Raw genomic sequence first — 21,351 nt, 5'->3', positions numbered from 1 at the left:
CTGGGTGATGTGTTATGGAGTAAGGCACCAGCGAGAGTTCTCCGACAAAAAAAAAAGTATCTTATGTTGCAAACGGAAGTTGTAATGGTTGGCCACATATTAAGTTAATGGTTCAGAGACTGCATTCAGCTATGAATAACAAAAAAGAGTTTGTTCCATCTGTCTGCAAGTTACCACTTTTCCATACAGAGCTGTGGAAACAGAACAGGGCAAATGCAGCCGCTCAACGCTGCAGCCGGGGAAACTGCAGCTGCAGGTCTCAGGGAGGCGTCGGGACACAGGGCCACCAGGCACTGCAGGCAGACGGTCACTGTGCAGGTCAGACCTAACACAGATATGGTAAGAGCTGGAGAGAAGAGTGTCAGAGAAGGTCACCACCAGCCACGAGGGCAGAAGCCAATGGTGCGGAGGGACATGTGGGAGCTTGCCAGAGAAATCCACACTGTAGCTTAATTAGAAATCAAACTATCTAACATCCCAACAATTACCTGTTTTTAAATAAACTTCAAAAGATCTATGGGTCCAAAAGACTTCATAATGTACATAACTTTTATATATGCAATTTGATGAAAAAACTATACACCAAAGTTCTGCAATTTGGCGGACAGGGTATGTAGCGAGTAGAACGGTGCCCACCCTCCCCCACCAAAGACACTTCCGCTCAGAACCTGTGATGTGACCTTATTTGGAAAAAGGGTCTTTGGCAACGTAGTAAGGATCTTGAGACGAGATCATCCTGGACTAGAGCGCGCCTGAACCCAAAGACAAGTCTCCTAAGAGAAAAGGATGAAACATTTGGAGGAGGAGGTGATGTTAAGATGAAGACAGAAACTGGAATCATTCGCCTACAAGCCGAGAACACCAGGGATTACTGGCAGCCGCTAGAAGTTTGTAGGGCGCATAGATCAGATTCTCCCTCAGAACCTTCCCAAGGAGCTGACCGTAAAGACACCTTGACTTCCAACTTCTAGCACCCAGAACTGGGAGAGAATCCTTCTGTTTCTTTAAGCTGCCACCTCTGCAGCCACCTGTTAGGCGGCCCTGGAAAAGTAATACTTTAAGGAATATCTCCCCATAGATGTTATTCTCCGAAAGAACTGGAGACAACGTGACAGGGACCTACTTCCAGAATAAGGCACTGATAAAGCCAACAGAATATCCAGGCCCTCTGTAAAAAAGCCTCCAGGGGTATGCAGTTTGCTGTGCACAGTAACGCGAGCCACACGGAGGCCTTCCAGCACCGCTTGCTGCCCCGGAGCCCCGTCCTGTGTGCGCCGGCATGTGCTTACGGGTACGGGGCTACGGAGGGCTTCCCCACGCCGCTGCCGTTCTGTTTCTCCCCAGCGTGAATTCCCTCGTGTCTCTGCAAGGGCGAAAGCCTACTGAAGGCTTTACCACATTCCTCGCACGCACAAGGTTTCTCTCTGCTGTGAGTCCTCAAATGTCCTCGAAAAGACGATGACCAGCTGAACGCTTTCCCACACTGCTGACACACGTAGGGCTGCTCTCCGGTGTGAACTCGCACATGTGTTCTGAAGTACGAAGGGCTGCTGAAGGCTTTCCCACATGCGTTACGTGCGTACAGCTTCTCGCCAGTGTGAGTTCGCAGATGCCCCTTAAAGGACGAAGGAGAACTGAAAGCTTTTCCACACTGTCTACGTTCGTAAGGCTTTTCTCCCGAGTGTGTCCTCAGGTGGATCCTGAGGTCTGAGGGCCAGCTGTAGGCTTTCCCACACTCCATGTATCTGTAGGCTTTCTCTCCAGTGTGCATCCTTGCGTGGATGAGCAGGTAAAAAGAACGGAGGAAGGCTTTTCCACACTCCTTACATTCATAGACTCTCTCTGCACCGTGAACCTTCACGTGTTTTCTAAGAGAAGAGAAGGCTTTCTTACATTCTTTACAAGCATAGGGTTTCTCGACCAAATGAGTTTCTCTGTGCGTCCAGAGGTTTGAGGGCGATCTGAAGGGTTTCCCGCACTTCTCACACTCATAAGGCTTCTCTCCAGTGTGAGTTCTTACATGGACTCTGAGTTTGGAGAAATATATAAAGGCTTTTCCACATGCTTTACACGCATAGGGTTTTTCCTTCAGTGTGAGCTCTTATGTGTGCCCTGAAGGATGAGTAACAACTAAAAGTTCTCCCACATTCCTTACATCGATAGGGCTTTCGTCCACGCTGAGGCAATGCTGTGGGAGCCTGGAAGCAAGGAAGAATCCACAGTGGCTTTTTCAGATGAAGAAGCCATGAGTTTGCAAGCTTGCTGTACCCACAGGACTGCACCCCCGCAGGAGGCCTCTCCTGCACAGGAAGCCTGGCAATCCGGTTGGCTTCTCCACGCGCGCCACCATCACGATTTTCTGGGGGCCTCTCCACCATATGCCATCTGTTAAAAACGGTTAACAGGAATAGATTCGTGAATGATTCAGCGTGGCTTTTCATGATTAATATGATTACATTTTTACCATTTTCAGTGAATGTGTATGTTTCTTGCCCTGAAAGAAGTGTTTCAAAGTGATAAAAGCTGAATGCTCTGACAGAGGGCTCGACGCCGGGTACCACTTTGTGTTTTCCTATATGGGATTTTGTTTCCTGATAATTGTTTACAGCTGACCTAAGCCTCAAACAGTCCACAAACATCTGTGTCACTTTTACAAACCTGTCCTGTGAAGCTCTGTGACTGGAAGGCCTGACACGTGTCTGCACACACAGACACACGTGCACACTGATGTCTCAGCTCTCTCTCCTGAGACCTGCTTCCTCCAGTGTGTGTGTGTCACTCACCACAGACGTGGTCCCTGGTTCCTGCGCTGACCTTCAGTGCTATGGCATCCCCAGTTTTCTCCTAAAATGAAGAATCAGCAGTCATTTCTTCTGAAACTATATTCTGTTCACTTCATAGTTCTTCCCTCAACATCCACTGTAGAGGATCTGACCGATTTTAATTTGAGTGCCATAATATCAAACAGCAACAAATTTACTCTCTTTGGAAAGAACCGGTGGGATGAGGGCAAGAAAAAAGTAGGAAACATGTACATTTCAAGAGTGATCCAAAAGATAAACAAGTTATACAGGGAAAATGCACTTTTGAGCAAAACAGGAGTTGCAGGAGTTTTGGCGACTTGGACAATAATACGGGTAAGAGGCCACAATGGTGGGCAGTTTCCTGGAAACACTAGCACGAGGATTGAGACTTCTGGTGACGTAAGGGCCCTACTGTCAGGAGGCAACCCAGGAAGGAACTGGGCCAGAGGCACCTGCCCAGATACTAACTTTAGAAGCAGGAATACGGAAGGGCTTCAGCGTGGACAAGGACATTTGTGAGGATGGATGAGAAGTTAAAAAAAGGAAGCTGAGGAATCTGTGAAGGTCAAGCAAGAAGAGTAAGAGGCACTCTGACTCAGTAAGAAGTCAGTGCTCTTTCTAAGGAATGTTTCCAGACATAAGGCTCCCCCACCAGGGCTGCTCCTCCTAAGAAACAGTTACAGCCCTCACAGAGGCTTGAAACATCGCATGAGAGAGTAGCAGGTCTCATACATACACAAGAAAGCTGTCCCACTGTGGGCTCCACGGTAACGTGACCCTGTCTACCTTCCTCAGCAGTAGGTTCCCACCGTTCAGCCCAAGTCCTGAAACCCGCTCAGCAGCTTGGGGATACTTGCGCTCTGCAGAGGACGTGAAGGATCGGTGCCCCTCACCTACGGAGGCCAGGTTCCTGAAGGTCTCCAGCATGACATCTCTGTAGAGGCTCCTCTGAGCCACATCCAGCAAAGCCCACTCCTCTGGGCTGAAGGCCACAGCCACATCCTCCAAGACCTCTGAGCCCTGAAACACCCAGCAAGTTCTGGCTTAACACAGTACCATTCTCCACGCGCGCGCAGGAGGGAGGCGGGCTGACGGCACCGGGGAACTGGGACTCAGTTCAGAGCAAGTTCCCGCATGGGCCTGTGGTCTCCCACCAACCCCAGGGCTCTGTCACCACGTCTCTCCCCTCGGTCAGCGCCAGTTTCCTCAGGGCCGCCAGCCTGCACCTTAGATTTGTCAGCATCTCGGTGAACTCTTCTAAGTGTGACTCTGGCCACTTCCATTCATCTCCTCCATCTGAAGGGTCCAGAACAGTCCACACATTGGAGAAAATTAAAGAAATATTATACAAATAAAGCAATTATTTTGGTTTTGAAAACATCAGTTCCTTTTCATGAAAACAATTTTTGTCTCCTCCTTCACGGCCCACTACAGGCCTCAGCACGGTATGAAGAAGCCAAGGTCAGACGTGGATGAGCTTGTAATGGATGAAAACACAGTGAGGGTCTGGGAGTACTTCCTGCTTTTCCCTCAACAACAATTTGATTCTCAAGAGGCCTGGTTATGTCCCACCTTCAACCCAGGCCCTGAGATGGATAAGTTTCCTTGAAAAACTCCAATCCATCATGAACTGGAAAGTCCACCTGGTGGGACAAGAATATTCTTTACGAGAAGCATTAATACTCCCTTGCATGTCTCCTGTCCTCGTATAAAACAGCAGCCTTCCCTTTCTGGACACGCTCTGCAGGGGACAGGCAGTGCACGGACAAGTGGGAGCCCAGGCGAGACAGAGGGTGCCTGAGACCTCAGCCCTCAGCACGGCGCCTGTACGCGGGGCCACCGTGTGGAGTTACCAGTGATCTCACTTACGGGGGACGTCACACAGGGGACAGCTCTTCCTCTACACACAGACTGACATCACAAGATGCCAGGACAGCCTTGCCTCCCCCAGGAAAGAGTGCCCTGGTCCTTCCTGCCTGTGAAGAGGCAGTTAGGGGCCCCGGTGTGGAAGTGAATTAACTGAAGCCCAGAAGGGTATGGCTGTGAATCTGCCCAGATCATAAAACGGATAAAGGGACCGGGCAGCACCTTCCTCCAAAGGACATCCGCTCGCACTGAAATCCCAGAGGCGCCGACCTCTACACCAGCCCCCCGGGGGCTCCACACAACAGTCAGCCCCGCGCCCCTGGGCAGGCGGGCAGGCATGACTGCCCAACCCCTGAGCGTGGAATCCGGTGGCTCCCAGCGTCCCCCACAAGCCTGGCTTTTGAGAAAGTGAATCGAATCATTCCATCGGCTTCTACACACAGAGGCGCGAACACAGGCTGCCCCACTGCAATGCGGGTGCTGCGCTTTGCCCGCAGATCAAACAGCTGCAGAACTAGAATGCTCCAGGCTGGGGACACTCTCGTGAGGCTGTAAGTCAAGTCAGCTGCTCCGGCACCCCTAATTACTCCTGTACACTGGTATCTAGCCCTGTCTCAGAACAAACTGTTGCCCACAGACAGTGTTCAGCTAACTCTTCCACTGCTGTGTGTCAGGTGCCATTTCAAAGCCCTCACGGCACCTGACAGCCTCACAACTATGTCAATAACAAAACGCACTATTTGAGCATCTGTGACGTTGAAGTATTCTGCATACAGAGTTCCACACAAGTTCTTTAGTTTCTCATGATAAATCTCCGAAGTAGGTATCACTACAGTCAGTGTTAGCAGAGGAAACTCCAGGGGACAGTCAGTTAACTTGCTCAGTGTGGCCCAATTAGAATGTCATACGTAGGTCTGCCTGCTTTCAAAGCCTAAACGCCTACTAGCTGCATTTTTGTACACGTGTTACACAACGATCATGTGTGTTACTCCTCAACAGGAGTAACGTGACCTAGAGCAGAGATGAGCAAGCTTTGTCTATAGAGGTAGTCATACTGAAATTGTAATAATATTTTTCATTTTGCCCAGTAAATAAAAATATCATTTCAGTATGTAACCAACATAATTGGGTTGAGATATTCTGTATTACCTGTGTCATACTAAGTGCTACGCGTCTGGTATGGATTTCACACATGCAACCAACTCAATTTTTGTTATTTTTGCGGGGATGTATCTTCCAGCTCAATTTTGATAGCTGTATTTCAAGCTCAACAGCTACATGAGGCCAGGGGTACTGTAGGGGGCAGTGCAGACCTACACCTGCCTGTCTGCTGGAATATTGTAGGAATGCAAGACTGTTTAAAAATTAGTGCATTTTATCATACTAATCGAAAACGTATAAAAATCATAATTCATGTCCTTAGATCCAAAACAGTGACATATTACTATCGGTAATGGATATCAAAAATTGGGGCAGGGCAGTAATTAGGTTTGTTTATTTATTAACAGAGGTGCTGGGGATTGAACCCAGGATCTTGTGCATGCTAAGCAGGCGCTCTACTATTGAGCTATAGCGTCCCCCACTAGATATCAAAATTTAATATGCTGGGAGGAACTCAGCTAACTGGGGAAGACGGTGCATAAAAACACTTACTACAACATTGAAAGAAAAATCTGAAATAGTGAAACAGCTCTCTTGTCAAGAAGACAAGACAGAGTACATTCTTCTGCATTTGACTGGAGGTCCTAGTGAATCATTAAAAAAGAAAAAGAAAGGTAAAATGACATGACAAGAAAAAAGCTGAAATATTTGCAGGTAAGATACTGCAGGTAACCTTTAAAAAAATGTACAGATGAATAATTAAAATCTATACTTGCACCTAAGAAGGATAGTAAGAACGATGCTCCAAAATGAGTTTACTTCTATGTACCAAGAACAGTATTTTTTTTAAGATACCATTTAAATCAGCATCAATATTAGCTGCAGAGTGACAAGGTTTCAGTAAAACATTTATAACAAAAACAATGAAACATTGTTAGACAAACCAAGACCGTGGATGCGAGCGCCCGACACTGTAAAGGCTGCGGATCCACCCTCGAATGCATCTAAAGGTCAGTGTAATCCCAACGCATTCTTTATACCTGAAGTGCTTGCTGATTCTAACCCTAGTGTTTTACACGTAAGAAGCGCAACCCCACGGGCATCACAATGCATCCAACTCGTAACAGATACCCAGTGTGTAATATGTGCTGGACCCTCTCCCCTGTGCTTGCGATAAAGCAATGAGAAACTACAACATTCCCTAGTTTTAAAGCCTTAACAGTCTACCCGCTTGGTTAGTCAGACTGAAAGGAAAAACCCGGGGGGGTGGACGCAAGGACCCTACGCCGCGACCGAGGGCGGAGACTCGGGCCAGGACCCCGGGGCAGGGGCGGGGAGACCCGGGCCCACGTCAGCTTCCAGCCGGTTCCGGCCGGTTCGAGCCAGCCCCCCTGGTCTCCGGCCCCAGCCCGCGCACTCACCATCTCCGCCCCGCGCCAGAGCTTCCCGGACGTCCCCCCGGCGGCCCGGACAGGTGAGAGCGACGGAGCCGGTACACCTGGTGCCGCTCGGGGAAGCTGCGCACGAGCGCCACCGCCGGTCGAGAGTGACGTTCACACGGGCTGGGAGCGGGCCCGCCCCTGGCCCTGATTGGACTGTGCTCCGGATCCCCGCGCCCTGATTGGGCAGTTCTCCAGGCACTCCTTTCACAGGAATTGAGATTGGATCGTTTCCAGAGGCCCGCACTCCGATTGGACAGTGCTTCGGGCACCGCCTTTGGAGCCTCAGGATAGAGCTATCGGCCCCGGCCCCCCTGATTGGGCGACTTGCGCCTCTGCAGCGCCTCTCCTTGAGAGATGGGCGCGGGCGGAGATGACTTCACTTAACAGGGTGGAAACGTGGGTTCTCGGCTTCTGCCCTCTCCTTGCCCCGCGGGGAAACTGAGTCAGGGCTTCCGGCCCAGGAGGAGGACAAGGAGAGGAGGCCGAGCTGCGGGCGGGCCGCCCACCCGGGAACAAATTCTGCTCGGAGTCCACGTCCCGTGCAGGAGGGTCCGGGTCCCGAGGAGGAGGCCGGGCAAGGAAGGGCTGAAGCCGAGAATGCTCACTTCCGCCTGGCATAGGCCCCTGACCAATATCCCTGCCTGTCAGTCAGTCCACGGGGCTATAACAGAGTCCAATCAGGGGAGACAGGTATAATAAGAAAGGCTGGGGAGGGGCCTGGAGAACTGCCCAATCAAGGGACAGGGGTGGTGAACAACTGTTCAATCAGGCCCGAAGTTTGCCGAGTATTATCCATTTAGCGGTCTCAATATGGTGAGTGACTGGAGTACCGTCCAATCAGAGCGCCGACTCTCGAAAAACCATCCAATCAGGGCTTCCTGGGCAGGGTCTGGTGATCTTAATAAGGGGCGCTGGGGGCGGGTTTCGGAGTGCTACACGCCCCGAAGACGCTGGTGGAGGAGTGTCCAGTCGGAGGGCGGAGGCGCGGAGCTCCCTCCCGTCAGGGCCGGCGACGGACGCGCTCCCAGCCCGCGCCGGCGACCCTCTTTGCGGAGCGCCGCGCTCCTGCGCACCTGCTGGGCGCGGCCCTAGGTGTCCCGTCCCCGTCGCTCTCACTTGCTCAGGTCTCAGGACCGCGGGAAGGGAGCCTGGAGACCCCGGAGCGGGACGGAGATGGTTAGTGCAGGGGTCCGGGGCCCAGATCGGGAGGGGCTGTTAAAGACCAGCAGGGAGCTGAAGCAGGCCTGGGTCTCCTCGTGCCGGCTCCCCCGGGTTCCGACCCAAGTGTCCCCCTTGGCAGCGGGGTAGGGTCCCGGCGTCCTGTCCCTTCCCCTCGCCCCGGGTAGGGGTCCCGACCCGAGTATGGGGGGGTCCCAGGGAGGACTGGGTGACCCCGGCGGCGGTCAGGCTGGGGCAGGGGAACCCTCCCAGACCGGACAGATAAAGTCAAATCCTCACTCAGATAAGGACAGACACGAGTCCTGTTAAAAAAGAAAGAAACAAAGAAAGAAAGGAAAGAAAAATAGAATTCAGCACCGTAATTTGTGACGCTCTTACTGGCTTTATTCAGTCATTCACGAGTCAGGCAGCTTCTCACCCAGTAGAGAAAAGGAGGCGGCCGGGAGCCGCACTAAATGAAAGGCGGGTATAGGCAGAAGGGCGCGGGCGGAGGAGCCAGCGAAAGTGGATTGTGGGTGGCGGGGCTGCTTTACTTCAGGCAGGGCAGGGGTCTGTCGGGCAGATGATCTCACTTGTGCTGACCGGGTAATTCCTGATAGACTGGTTTCAGATTCCGTTTCTGGGAGGGGCTGAAACTGTAATTGTCTCCCTGTGGTGACTGGGGACTTAGCATAAGCCACTCCATTGGGGGCCAGTGGTCTTCTTTTTAACGTTCCAGAGACTTGGAATCTGGAGGAGTCTCTGACCTCACAGATGTGCGGGGGTCTCCAACGAAACAGAAATGGGCTTTTCTCTTCTAAGCAAGAAGGGTGAGAGCAAGGCTCTTTGACTGCATGAGGCCTCCCTGTGGTCAGTCCGTTCTCAGCCCAGGCCATGGTGGTGGGGAGCTTTGTTCTGCATCTCAGGGCTTGTTGGGGGTTTGGAGGGGTGAAGTTGGGGCTCGTGACCCCAAGTCAGGGGCCTGTGGGGAGACAGGAGCCTAAGTAAAGTTTGGGTAATAAATGGGCAACTTGGAACACTTGGTCAAGCCAGTGTCAAATGAAAAGTACAAACTTCCTAAAGGTAGACTTTCACACTAAAGAATTATTGCTCAGGGAGAAGGGACGGTTCCACCGGGGATGAGGGGGCTACGCAGGAGGGCAAACGCGACCCTGAGATCCGGGAGCATTGCAGGAGTTGGGCACAGAGTTTTCCTTTTATATGGAGAGTAAACAAAATCAGGAAGGACCAGGTGTGATGCTCAGATGGCCTGTCCTTAGAGATGTGTCTGCTGGCTGGGGTGAGGCCAAAGGTCAGGTGTCGGGGGTCAGGAGAGGAGCTGAACAAGGTTTGGCCAACAAGCATCTGCGAGCAGTTCAGCTCATCACTGATGGGGGGGAGTTGGGATGTGGGGGCCTGTCTGGCCTTGTCCTGGATAAACAAGGGGCCTCTGGTGGGTCTTCTCTAAGTCAGAGAGGGAAGCGGGTGGTTTCTTGCAGCCTGCCCCTTTTCCAGAACACAGAAGGGTGGTGACCTTCCATGGAAGTTTCCAGAAGCACAGGGCTCAGGGAGGATTTGTTACCGAGTCCAAACTCATTCTGCTCACCACACGACAGGCCAATAAATCGAGAGATGAGGTGTTGGGGTAAGGAATAGCGACTTCATTCAGAAAGGCAGCAGACAGAGGATGGCCCACTAATGTCTTGGAGAACCACCCAGGTCCAGTCAGAATACAGGCTCCTTTTATACAAAACAAAAAAACAAAAAACCCAGAACAGAACAGGGGAGGGGTTGTACTTCGTTGTTGCAAACTTCTTGGTGCAGGAATTCTTCATTCTGGCAGCCCTCCATGTGGATCAGGCCATGGTGTACCTGTAAATCTCCAATGAAACAAAGGTCATTCTCTATTTTGCAACTTGCCATCTCTACCTAAGTGTAGAAGTGCTAGCATCCTTAAAAATCAGCCCCGAGAATAGGCTGTCCTGTGTATTTTAGGCTAAAGGCAACATTGTTTCACAAAAGGTGCAGAGCTGGCGAGACTGAGCCTAGAAAACAGGGCACAGTGGTTAAAACTAAAGGAATGGATCTAGTCTGGAGTCAGATCTGTTCTCCTCTATTACAGATTCGGCCCTGCCACCTGACCCCTGTGAGCAGCCTTCTCTGGGTCCAGCTCAGCACTGATCGCTTCCCCTGCTCCAGCTTCAGGTTTCAGCTGGTGTAAAGTTCTGATTTCTTCTCTTCTGGTTTCTTCTCCTCAGTGAGGGTAGGAAGCATCTCAGGTCTCTGCTCTTTCCTGCAGATACGTGTTATTCCTGGCCTTTGGGCCTTAACCAGAGATGCCTCTGGGGACAAGTGTCCCAGTGCAGAAAGTCTTATAGTCTCCCATTAGAATTGAGGGATGTGCTGGCACTCCCCCACCTTCATGTAAAATGGATGGAGATACGGATTACAAAGATTCAGAGAAATGGTGCCCTCAGGGAGCAGATTGGTGACGCTGTCTAATCCTGGGCCACTTCCTGTCAGTAGCTGGTCAGCACAGATCCGTGGAGATGCTGTGACATGTGACTTGGGCTACTGAGACTTGCTGACTTCTGATTAGATGATTTTCAGCTCATTATCCTGGAGGATGTTGGGGAGCTGGTAGCTGTCTTCTGAAAGGCATGAGAAGTGTCCAGTTACTCAAACTGTTACCAACCCTTTAAACAATGGAAGGTCTTTGGGCTCTTTAAATAATAGAAATAGATCAGAAGCCAGACTAGAAATTCAGGCAAGGCTTTATTGGCACTCTTGCTGCAGCAGGAGGGCGTGAAGATAAGGAAATTTCCCTTGCTAGCTTCCGGAGGGGAAGGGGTGTGTCCTGGTCCTTTAAATGGTGTGAGGGTGGGGGTGGATCAGTGGGTGCGGCTGGAGGGTGGCTCAGGTGGACTCCCCAGTGAACACAGGAGGAAGCAGTGATCCCCGGGGCTCTCACTCACATGCTGGGAGGAGGGTCCATCTGCTGGAAGTGACCCCACGGTGCTTGAAGCAGGTGTGTCATCTGGGGTGGGGACAAGCTGAGCCCAGAGCTGACTCGGGGAGGTGACGGAAGGCGCCCTGGGGTCCTGCTGTCGCCCACCCCGTGCAGGTGGCCTCCAGACCAGAGAACCGCCACAGGAGGAGCTGTTGATGCCGCGAGCGTGGGGGCAGGGGGTCACCTGCAGAACTGCTGGGGGCGGCGTGTCCTCTGAGGTGGCGCTGTTCCCTGACTCGGGTTTTGGCCTCATCGGAGGAGCTGATGGGCTGAGCGTGACGTGTGCGTCCTGAGTGAGGCTGTGAAGGTCAGACTCGGGACGGTTCCGTGGGCTCAGTTGCCGTTGAGAGGGTTAGTGAATCTGAGGGTTTCTCTGGGTCAGAATTTAAACTTGAGTGGTTCCTCCTGGGGGAGAATTGAGGCCCAGGGGCGGGGGCACTTCCACCGTGAGGGGGGAGGGCAGGTGTGGAGCGCCCGCCCCCAGCTCAGGGCGGCTGTGACCTGCTGCCTGGGGGTGTCCTCGTGCGCTGTGGGCAGCGGGCGCCGGTCTGAGCGGCTCACGCTTGACTGCTCGTCCCTCTTGGGTCCTCGTGGATCCTGGTGCCGTGTGACTCAGTGCACATGCACAGGAGATGTTTGTTCCATTAGCTGAAGGTGTAGGTTTTTATTCACTTGGTTCCTGGTAGTACCTCCCAGTGGGCGGCCCCGGGGTGACGCCCGTCCTGGCCTTCTAGGGTGTGTTTGGGTGTGAAGGGGTAGCCGCTTGTACTTGTGACTCGCGTTTCCCTGGTGACAGATGACCAGCATCCTTGCATGAACTTACTGGCCATTTGTGTTCCTTCTTTGGAGAAATGTCTGTCCGAATGTTAAGTGTGAGCTTCTCCAAGAGGCCCTTTAGTGTTTAGTACATTCTGTTCCTAGTTTGCTGAGTATTTTTTAAATTAATTAATAAATTATTTTAAATGGAGGTGCTGGGGATTGACCCCAGGGCCTCATGCACGCTAAGCACCTGCTCTTCCCCTGAGCTACACCCTCCCCTCTACGGAGTTTTTTTTATCACTGCTGAGTATTTTTATCCTGAGGTGACGTGTTTTGACAGATGCTTTTTCTGAGTCTGTTGAGGTGATCGTGTGGTTTTTGTTCTTTATTAATAAGGTATATGATGCCAGTGCTTTGTTCCTTTGAACCAACCTTCTCACTCCTGAGATAGACCCCACTTGGCCATGGTGCTGAACCCTCCTTACACATCCCAGATTTGGATTGCTAGTATTTCATTGAGGGCTTTTTTTTTTTTTTCTGTATTTATAAGGAATGCTGTTCTGCAGATGTCTTGACATGTGATGTCTCTCTGGTTTCGGTGTTGGGGTAATGCTGGCCTCACGGAGCGGGCGAGGAGGTGTCGCCACAGTTCAGCTCTGCACGTGGGTCCCCGTTGCTAGGGGTGCTGGCGGTCCTCCCGTGTGCTCACTGGCTATCATGTATCTTCTCTGCATAATTGTCTGTTCAGACTCAGTGCCCCGTTACTCCACTGTGTCATTTGCCTTGTATGTTGTTTTCTTTAATTTTTTATTGCTGTCATGTCAGTTTTCAAGCACCTCTGATACAAGGCTGCCCTCAGCTGCGACGAGCAGGCTCCGGCTGCAGTCCCGTTGCCTTCCGTGCTGCTGTTGTGGGTTTTTTTTTTTCTTTAGATTTTGTGACCATAGTTTCTGTTGAAAGACATGTCTGATTTCTCATGTCATAATTGTTATGTCTTTGTTATCACCAGTGCATTGTGGTTCCATATTTCTCTAAAGATAATGATTAGGAGCTTTTTTCCTCTCCGCTAAAGTCGCTTTGGCTCTCTTACCCTCGGGTCCTTCAACAGCTCTTCCTTGTGGGGGATCTTCCTTGAATCCTGGGCCCTTGGTTATTGGTTTGAGAGGCCCTGCTGGCTTGACGGATCCCTCAGGAACCAGGCCTGCCCCCACCAACAGGTGAGCCGGGCCCCAGGCCCCACCTGCCTCTGTCCTCAATGTCCCCTCGCCCTGGGAGGGGGCGTGTCTCTGCCTCTGTCCCCTCTGAGGGCATAGGCCCAGGCTACTTGACACTGCTGCCTTTGAATGAAGAGTGGTTCAGACCAGCAGCACTGGAAACCGAAGTGTTCACAGCATCCTGATGTTTTGGTTCCCGTTCTTGGAGGCGACAACACAGTAGTAACTTCTGACCAAGCCAGGTGTCCATTTCCATGTGACCTGAGCAATGACTTCACTCCAGTCTTTCCTGTGTCTCAGGATCTGATCTCTCAGTAAATGCAGCTGTTTTTAATCTTGTGCCTCTAAGTCTACATGTATTCTTGTCGCTCACTGCTTCAGTGTCCGGCAGTCACCGTCGCTGGGGAAACTGCATTCCATGTGCTCGGGGACTGTCACTTCCCACAAGAGCGCAAGCCCAGGGGTCCTGGATTGTGCCTGGGTCGCCGGCTGTCGGGCCCGTCCCCCCACTCGTGGGTGCAGAGGGAGCCTCACTGAGACAGAGTGTCTCTTTCAGGACCCGGTGGACTTCAAAGACGTGGCTGTGAACTTCACCGCGGAGGAGTGGGCCCTGCTGGACCCGGCTCAGAGGAGGCTCTACAGAGACGTGATGCTGGAGACCTTCAGGAACCTGGCCTCCGTGGGTGAGGCTGGCGTCACCCCTCCACCCAGTCTTCAGGGAACAGATACTCTTACGGTTGTTCTTTCTTATTAGGGACACGGACGGGGACATGTTGAAAGGAAGGCAGGCGTGGTCCCCGCCTTGTAGAACCTACTTAGAGTCAGATAGCGTTTCCATGGAAACAAAGCTTCACGTACGACTGACTTTTTACTGTTGGTCAGCCTCCCTAGTTTTAGGGATTAATCAGAGGCTCCCTGATCCTGTGAATGCGAGCACAGCCTCCAGGGTCATGGGGCGGCGAGAGCAGCGCCTGTGGTCAGCACACGTGTGGCGTGGGCACCTGCTGCAGTCTCATCCACGCATGCCTGTCCCCAGTGACGGGGACAGGGCACCGGCCCGTCTTACGAAATGCTGTGTCCCCCGCCCTCCCTCAGCGCGAGCTGTTCTCGGGAGCAGGGCAGCAGCCCCACAGCGTCGCCCTCCTGGTGGCGGCTGGGGCAGGGGAGGCGGGCTTCCCCGGGGCCCTGCCTGCGCTCAGCAGGAGCGCCGCTCTCAGGAGGGGCAGGTCTGGGCGAGGGAGCGGTACCCGGACGTGCCCATTAGAAACAGGACTCAGTCTTGGAGAAGGTGACGTTTGTCCTTCACCTGGCCCCCTGTGGGGCTTCTCGCCCACCCTCACCCACTTTCTGTTGCTCGTGTTAGAAAGGGAGCGTCTGGGGACGTGCGCTGTGCCCAGCTCCTTTCCCCTTGGCTTCTCCGATGACGGTCCCCATTCTTCTTGAAGTGCCTCTTAGTGAGCAGGCTGCCACTGTGACTCATTCTCCCCGTGACGCCCAAAGGCCCAAATCATCGAGGTCCTCAGCGTTTCCTTTGTTCTTTTGTCCACTTTTCCTTAAAAAACATGTATGCATTTTCGGATCAATCTATGAAAAGAAGTCTGCATATGGTCTGTTTTCTTTCAATTATACCACCATTTTTTTCCAAAGAAATTAAGCAATGCTACCAATGTTGCAGGTTCTTGCTCTCAAGTTAACACCAGTGGATCAAGTTCTTGGTGGGCTATTTTAGAGGGTGAAATATCCAGTGAACAAAACCTAGTAGGATTCCCAGGAAATGATTCCTGGTCTGTTTTTGGAGAAAATTGGATGTTTCATAACAACAGGGATCGCCAAGCCCAGGAGAGGCGTTTGAGGTGAGTGGCTCCCACAGGGGAGTGGGGGCATCTCGGCACACTGTTAGGTGTAAACCTAGCTGAACAATTATGTACCTACGGAATCTTTATAGCACAATACTTTTATAAATATGATGTAGATATTGAGTGTCTGAGACAGAGTTCAGTAGGAAGCAACCATCAGGAAATCTCATGTGTGAAAAACACTGAAAGTTATGGCTCTGTTTGAGCCCCAGCCGGAGCATTAAACTTGTTACACTTTGAAACAATGCAGACAGTGGGGAAAACTTGCCCATTTGTGCAAATGGCAAATACATAGTCAAAATAATCATTACTATCCATCAATAAGTTATTAACAAAGAGATGATTAATAATCATTAATCCCTAATACTGTGCTTCTGATTTTGAACAGAAGTCATTGGGTGGAGAGTCTCTTTGGAGGTAACGAGGGTCATCAGTGTGGAGAAACCCTGAACCAGAATCCAGGCCTTCCTGAGGACAAGGGTGATCTGACTGCACCTCAGCTCCATAAGTGCAGTAAGTGTGGAAGAGCCTTCAGGGGTCATTCTTTCTTGGAGAATCAGCTGAGATCTCACAGTGGACACAAATCTCATCGGTGTGAGGAGTGCGGGCAAGCCTGCAGCTGTGTCTCCTGCCTGCGCAGTCCTGGGGGAACAGACGTAGTTCTGTCCCCTGTAAATGTCAGGGATGCTGGGAGAGTGTTTAAGAGAGATGTGAAGAGTCACGGGAGTGAGCAGTCCTTCGACTGTAAAAAATCTGGAAAAGCTGTCACTTGTCCCTCTTCCTTTCGAGGCCATCTGAGAGGTCACTCTGGACAGAAAGTCCACGTGTGTGAAGTATGTGGGAAATCCTTTACGTATTATTCCTACCTTGCGCGGCACGTGAGAACTCACACGGGAGAAAAGCCCTACGAGTGTAAGGAGTGTGGGGAAGCCTTCCGGTACCCCAGACCCCTGGGAAGACACGCGACAGGACACGCCGGAGAGAAGCCGCACGTGTGTAAGGAGTGTGGGAAGGCCTTCAGTTGTCCCAGATACTTCAGAAGGCACATGAAGACACACAGTGGGTTGAAGCCCCACAAATGTACGGAGTGCGGGAAGGCCTACAGTTGCTCCTCGTCCCTTCGAGAGCACGTACGAACGCACAGTGAAGAGAAGCCCTATGAATGTCAGCACTGTGGGAAGGCCTTCAGGCATGAGCGGTATTTTAAAAAGCACGTGAGAATGCACAGCGGAGTGAAACCCTACGCGTGTGTGGAATGTGGGAAAGCCTACAGTTGTTCCACGTCCCTTCGAGAGCATGAGAGGACGCACACCGGGGAAAGACCCTTCGAATGTCAGCACTGTGGGAAAGCCTTCACGCGCCATGCCTCCCTCCGAGGACACGTGAGGACACACAGTGGGGAGAGAGCCTACAGATGCACACAGTGTGGAAAAGCTTTCTGTTGGCCCTCGTCATTACGGAAGCACGTGAGGACGCACAGCGAGGAGAAGCCCTACGAGTGTCCACAGTGTGGGAAAGCCTTCTGGTATCCCGTAAACCTGCGAGGACACATGAGGACACACGCTGGGGAGAAACTCTGAATACGAGGACTGGGGGGAGGCTTCCTTCCCCCTTAAAACCTTGTAAATGTGAGCGATCACAGGAGAGAAATATGAATCAAAAGAAGGTGGGGGAACCTTAAGCACATCACTTACTTTATATGTGAAAACTCAGGGCAGGAAAAAACTTTTCATGGATATGAATACAGGTTTTCCTCCGTAAGTGCCTCATCTGGATAAGGATCCAGTGTGTTGACTTCTAGTTCGTGTCCTGATCTGAACACTTAAGATCGTCACTGTCCCTCTGTGTCCCCTTCACCGGGGCTACTCGCATTTTGTTATCTTGGACTTTACATAATTACACAGTCATATAAAAACTTGTCTTGTTTCCATTACGGTGTCATTTGAACCAGGGGTGGACGTGGTTTTCAGCTTTTTTTTTTTTCATGTGCAAGTTGGTATAATTTTTAGATGAAAAGGTTTCTGATTCTTTCTTGGCGTTGTGATCCTGGGATGTGATCCTGATAGGCGACCGGCACTGTTGAAATGTCCTGTCTGGTCCAGCGTCGCAGGCGCTGGGCTCTCCTGACTCCACCCTTGTCCTCCTTGAGTCTGTTACCGAGAGGTGTGTCTTCCATGTTTGTTTGTTGCTAGTAATACCGTGTATGTGTGTGTTCCTCACAGAAACTAGGAATTGTGGGAGGTCTTGGAAGGTGACAATCTTACTTGATTATGTTTATAACTTGGCATCTGCCCATTGTCCCTGATTTTGGTTGGATATTGGACATGATGCATTGAGTAACTGACCCGGTGGCGTGAAGATGAAAGCTCGTGTGCAGACGGTTCTACTGAGTTGTGTTGTGGGCGTGGGTAATCCGGTGGGAGACTAACCCAGAGTCCTTCTGTCAGTGGTTCTGAGTTGAAGTTCCTGAGAAGAGGAAGAGGCATGAGGTCTGGATAACAGAGGTAAGGAAGCCATGAGCCTCAGGTCTTCTGTACTGTCAGGAGGTGGAGACACACGGGAACTTACTGGGCCCAGTTTTCTGGCTCCTGGCCCTGCCCACGTGGGCCAGCCCCCAAGCAGACACGTGTTTGACATTAGTTCCTTCTTGGGCGCTTCTCCCCAAGTTCCTGCATGAATCCTCTTTGGTTTTCAGGTTCATACTTAGTGATCTTGTGCCTGCCCACGTCCAGCAGACCTGCCCCCGTCCAGCAGACCTTCCTGCGTGATTTCTGTAGGAAGCCTCGTGTTCCTCTAGTAGGGGAGATGTTCCTTCCTCCACATTTAATATGGCAGCAGGAACCTGCTTCCCTGGCTGCACTGTTGAAAGTTTATACTGACCCTGAATTTCTTGTTTCTATATTCTTCCATGATTGAAATAACCGCTTAGGAGTGTATCTGGGGCAGTTTTTGGGGCATTTTCTCTTGCAGACACGGCTTTCTAAATAGTGTGCTGATGACCTTCCTTCCCGCAGCTCAGTGGTGCACCGCTCTACTTGCTGGACGAGATGCTGCCTGCGTCAGGAACTGTTCCAACTAATTAAATTTGATCTTTAAGTTTACTCAGTGAATTTCTGCTGTTGAACAGATTTGGTGTCAACAGTGGGATTGAAGGACATTCCAACAATATTCAGAGGAAAGAAACACAGGCGTGATGCCCACAAACCCTTTTCTGAGTTCGCTGTCTTTCTCACCATGTCTCTGAGGGCTGTGGGTAAGTTCCTGTCAGCTCTGAGCTCTGCTTGCTTTGTGTTGCACGCCCAGTCAAACTGGCTTTCCAGTCCAGGGTTTAGTGGGTCAGCTTGCGCTGGAAGATGGTCCCATCCGGAGCCCGAGTCCCTGGTCCTTAGTTTGGTCTGTAATTTCCTGCTTGCTTGGAGCCCCTTTCCCAAGCTGCACCCCACAGCTCCTGCTTGCTGGGGCTGCCGGCACAGCCCCCGCCCCAGCTCCAGTCCGCCAGCCCCTCGTGCTGGGGTCTCCTTCCTCGGCCCGTGCTGGGAAGTGCTGGCGGCGCGCACAGCCCCCCCAGCCCGCCTGCGGTCACACGCCTGGGCTCTTGCTGGTTTGGTTGGGTGCACGTGTGTGTTTGTCTCATTTTGTGTAGATAAAGGCTACTGCTAACGTGGATCTTAGAAACCAAACATCCACAAAAATTGGTGGTCACAGATCAAGAACTTAAGAACTGTCAGAACACTTGCCACTGAACTCAGAGACACCCACGTTAGGATAAGTTGGTCACAGAATGGGTTGGATTGGTACCAGGTAACCCGTCAAATCATGAAAATTTCCATGCAGTGAGGTGCACTGTACACTACCACACAGTTTCCAACTCGGCGGCATGTTCCTTGTAGGTATTAGTTTGACTCCAAGTGACCCAAAGTATAAGAAAGAAATGGGGAGAGGGAGGGAGGAAAGAGAAAAATAAATAGTAAAATGAGATCCGTCATAGTCAGAGTTAGTAAGCATACCACCTTCCAGGGACCTGTTGGGGAGCTATGGTCCCAGAGCTAGAAATACCTATTTTTAAAAATGCTGGACAGGGTGTGGAGAAAGAGGAACCCTCCTGCACTGTTGCTGTGAGTGTAAATTGGTACAGAGATCACAGAAAACACTATAGACATTCCTTAGAAAAATAAAAATAGACTTTCCATATGATCCAGCAATCCCACTCCTGGGCACATACCCAGAGAAAACTCTCAATTCAGAAAGACACATGCACCCCCGTGTTCATAGCAGTGCTAGTTACAATAGCCAAGACACGGGAACAGCCCTAATGTCCATCACCAGATGACTGGATAAAAAAGCTGTGGTGTATTTATACAATGAGATACTTCTCAGGCATTTAAAAAAATGAAATACTGCCATTTGCGGCAAAATGTATAGACCTAGAGGTTATATTAAAGTAAGTCAGAAAGAAAAATAGCATGTATCATTTATATGTGGAATCTCCAAAAAATGGTACAAATTCTATTTACAAACCAAAAACAGACTCAGACATAGAAAACAAACTATGGTTAGGAAAGAGGAAAGGAGGCAGGGAGGGATATATAAGGAGTTTGGGATTTGCAGATACACACTATTATATGCAAAACAGATAAACAGGGACCTACTGTATAGGACAGGAAACCATATTCAATATCTTGTAATAAGCTATATAGAAAGAATCTGAAAAAATGTATGTATATGTATACCTGAATCACTTGGCTGTACACCTGAAACTAACATTGTAAACCAACTACATTTCAATACAAAATAAAATTTTTTTAAAAACCAGAGAGAGAGAGACTCCTCCAGTGAGGTCTGTCTTTGACTGCCTTGATTGTTGCTAGTTTGGGTCTTCAGGACAGAGGCTGTGAAGTACACCCCAGTCATTGGGGAATATCCTGCCTATTGTAGTAATAATCTCCCTGGTGCATTAACACCTCCTCTCAGAGGCTTTAAACACATGCTTACAGCCTCCTACCACCAAACCAACAATCTCCTTAAGATTAGAACGTGTCAACCGGTAACAATTGAGCTTGCAGGGAACAGAGACCTTTATTGGGGGTCTTAAGAATTGCAACTCAGGAGATAGACTCTGGTAAAACCAAGAGCGTTCCAGGGAAGAGAACGAGTCGGGGGTTTATACAGGTGAAAGCTGAGCAGCTGTACTCTGACACAAGAAAGGAAATGCCTGTGAGGGATGGCTGTCAGGAGATGCTTTGGGGTGAGGGTCTGATAAGCATTTTGACTTTCTTCCCCACTGGGCAGAAGCTCTCGATGCCTGCATTAAGACAGTAACTGGTCTAACTTTATTTTTATTTTTCTCTAGAAAAGATGGGTTTATTTTGAATCAGCGGAGAATTACGACTTGGAGTCTGCAACCATGGCAAGCCACGTGCAATTGCCTGCATGGCAAGGGAGTGACTTGGCTGAGGCGGGGGGGGGGGGGTTCCTATTATCTTTTGTTTTTAATTGAAGGATAGTCAGTTACAATGTGTCAACTTCTGATGTACAGCATAATGTCCCAGTCATGCATATACATACATACATCTCTGGCTCCCTTTGAGAGAGCTCTCTTAGCAGCACTGACTCCATTTTGATATTCCTTTCACAAACATCAGGAAAGGAACCAAGATAATGATGGACTTAAAGATTATGAGCCTGCAACAGTGATTTACGAATATCATAGGAATTGAACAAAAAGCTTAATGACCTGCGGATGCCTCACAGAAGATGAACAAAATCCACAAGGTTGAGAGAGGGACAGAGGGGTAGCTGGGGGTGGTGCTCATGCCTTAAAATAACGTAACATCTCTCTGTGAAGCTGAGAGTCTGATCAAAAGGTGCAAATTGTTTTGTTTTCTGGAGAAGGATTTATTGCTTGCAGCAAGTAAGGAGAAGATAGGGGATCTTTCCCAAAGCAGTCTCCCTGAGGAGCAAAACCGGGGAAGTTTTAAGCTAAGGCTGCCCACATATTCATCCTTTTATGGAAGTCTAGTTGGTTTACAATGTTGTGTTAATTTCTCAGGCACACCAAAGTGATTCAGTTATACATGTATGTATCCTTTTTCATATTTTCCATTATAGGTTATTATAACATATTGTATAAACTTCCCTGTG

The 21,351-nt window shown here is 50.5% G+C and overlaps 2 protein-coding genes across 3 annotated transcripts in view; one reads left to right on the top strand and one right to left on the bottom strand.

Moving 5' to 3' along the window:
- Positions 1–535: 535 nt before the first annotated feature.
- LOC107033732 (uncharacterized) lies at positions 536–7,548 on the bottom strand. Its single transcript, XM_072948027.1, is given in 4 exon segments — positions 536–2,089; positions 2,091–2,385; positions 2,659–2,844; positions 7,193–7,548. Coding segments are annotated over 2 exon segments (1,092 nt in total). The 5' UTR covers positions 2,379–2,385; positions 2,659–2,844; positions 7,193–7,548; the 3' UTR covers positions 536–1,285.
- Positions 7,549–8,248: 700 nt separating this feature from the next.
- Positions 8,249–21,351, top strand: part of LOC140688497 (uncharacterized) — a 32,207-nt gene continuing 19,104 nt past the window's right edge. Inside the window, exons 1-5 of one of the 2 annotated variants that reach the window (XM_072948024.1) lie at positions 8,249–8,389; positions 13,911–14,037; positions 15,030–15,207; positions 15,599–15,723; positions 16,000–17,129. In XM_072948024.1, coding sequence (XP_072804125.1) covers positions 8,387–8,389; positions 13,911–14,037; positions 15,030–15,207; positions 15,599–15,723; positions 16,000–16,790 — 1,224 coding nt within the window. In that variant the 5' untranslated portion in view covers positions 8,249–8,386 and the 3' untranslated portion in view covers positions 16,791–17,129. Of the gene's footprint in view, positions 8,390–13,910; positions 14,038–15,029; positions 15,208–15,598; positions 17,130–21,351 lie in introns of those variants that run through there. The other variant, XM_072948026.1, reaches the window with a different exon arrangement.

This window comes from Vicugna pacos, chromosome 22 (assembly GCF_048564905.1).
Source record: "Vicugna pacos chromosome 22, VicPac4, whole genome shotgun sequence".
Classification (NCBI taxonomy): Eukaryota; Metazoa; Chordata; class Mammalia; order Artiodactyla; family Camelidae; genus Vicugna; species Vicugna pacos.
This window is presented reverse-complemented; position numbering and strand designations above follow the sequence as displayed.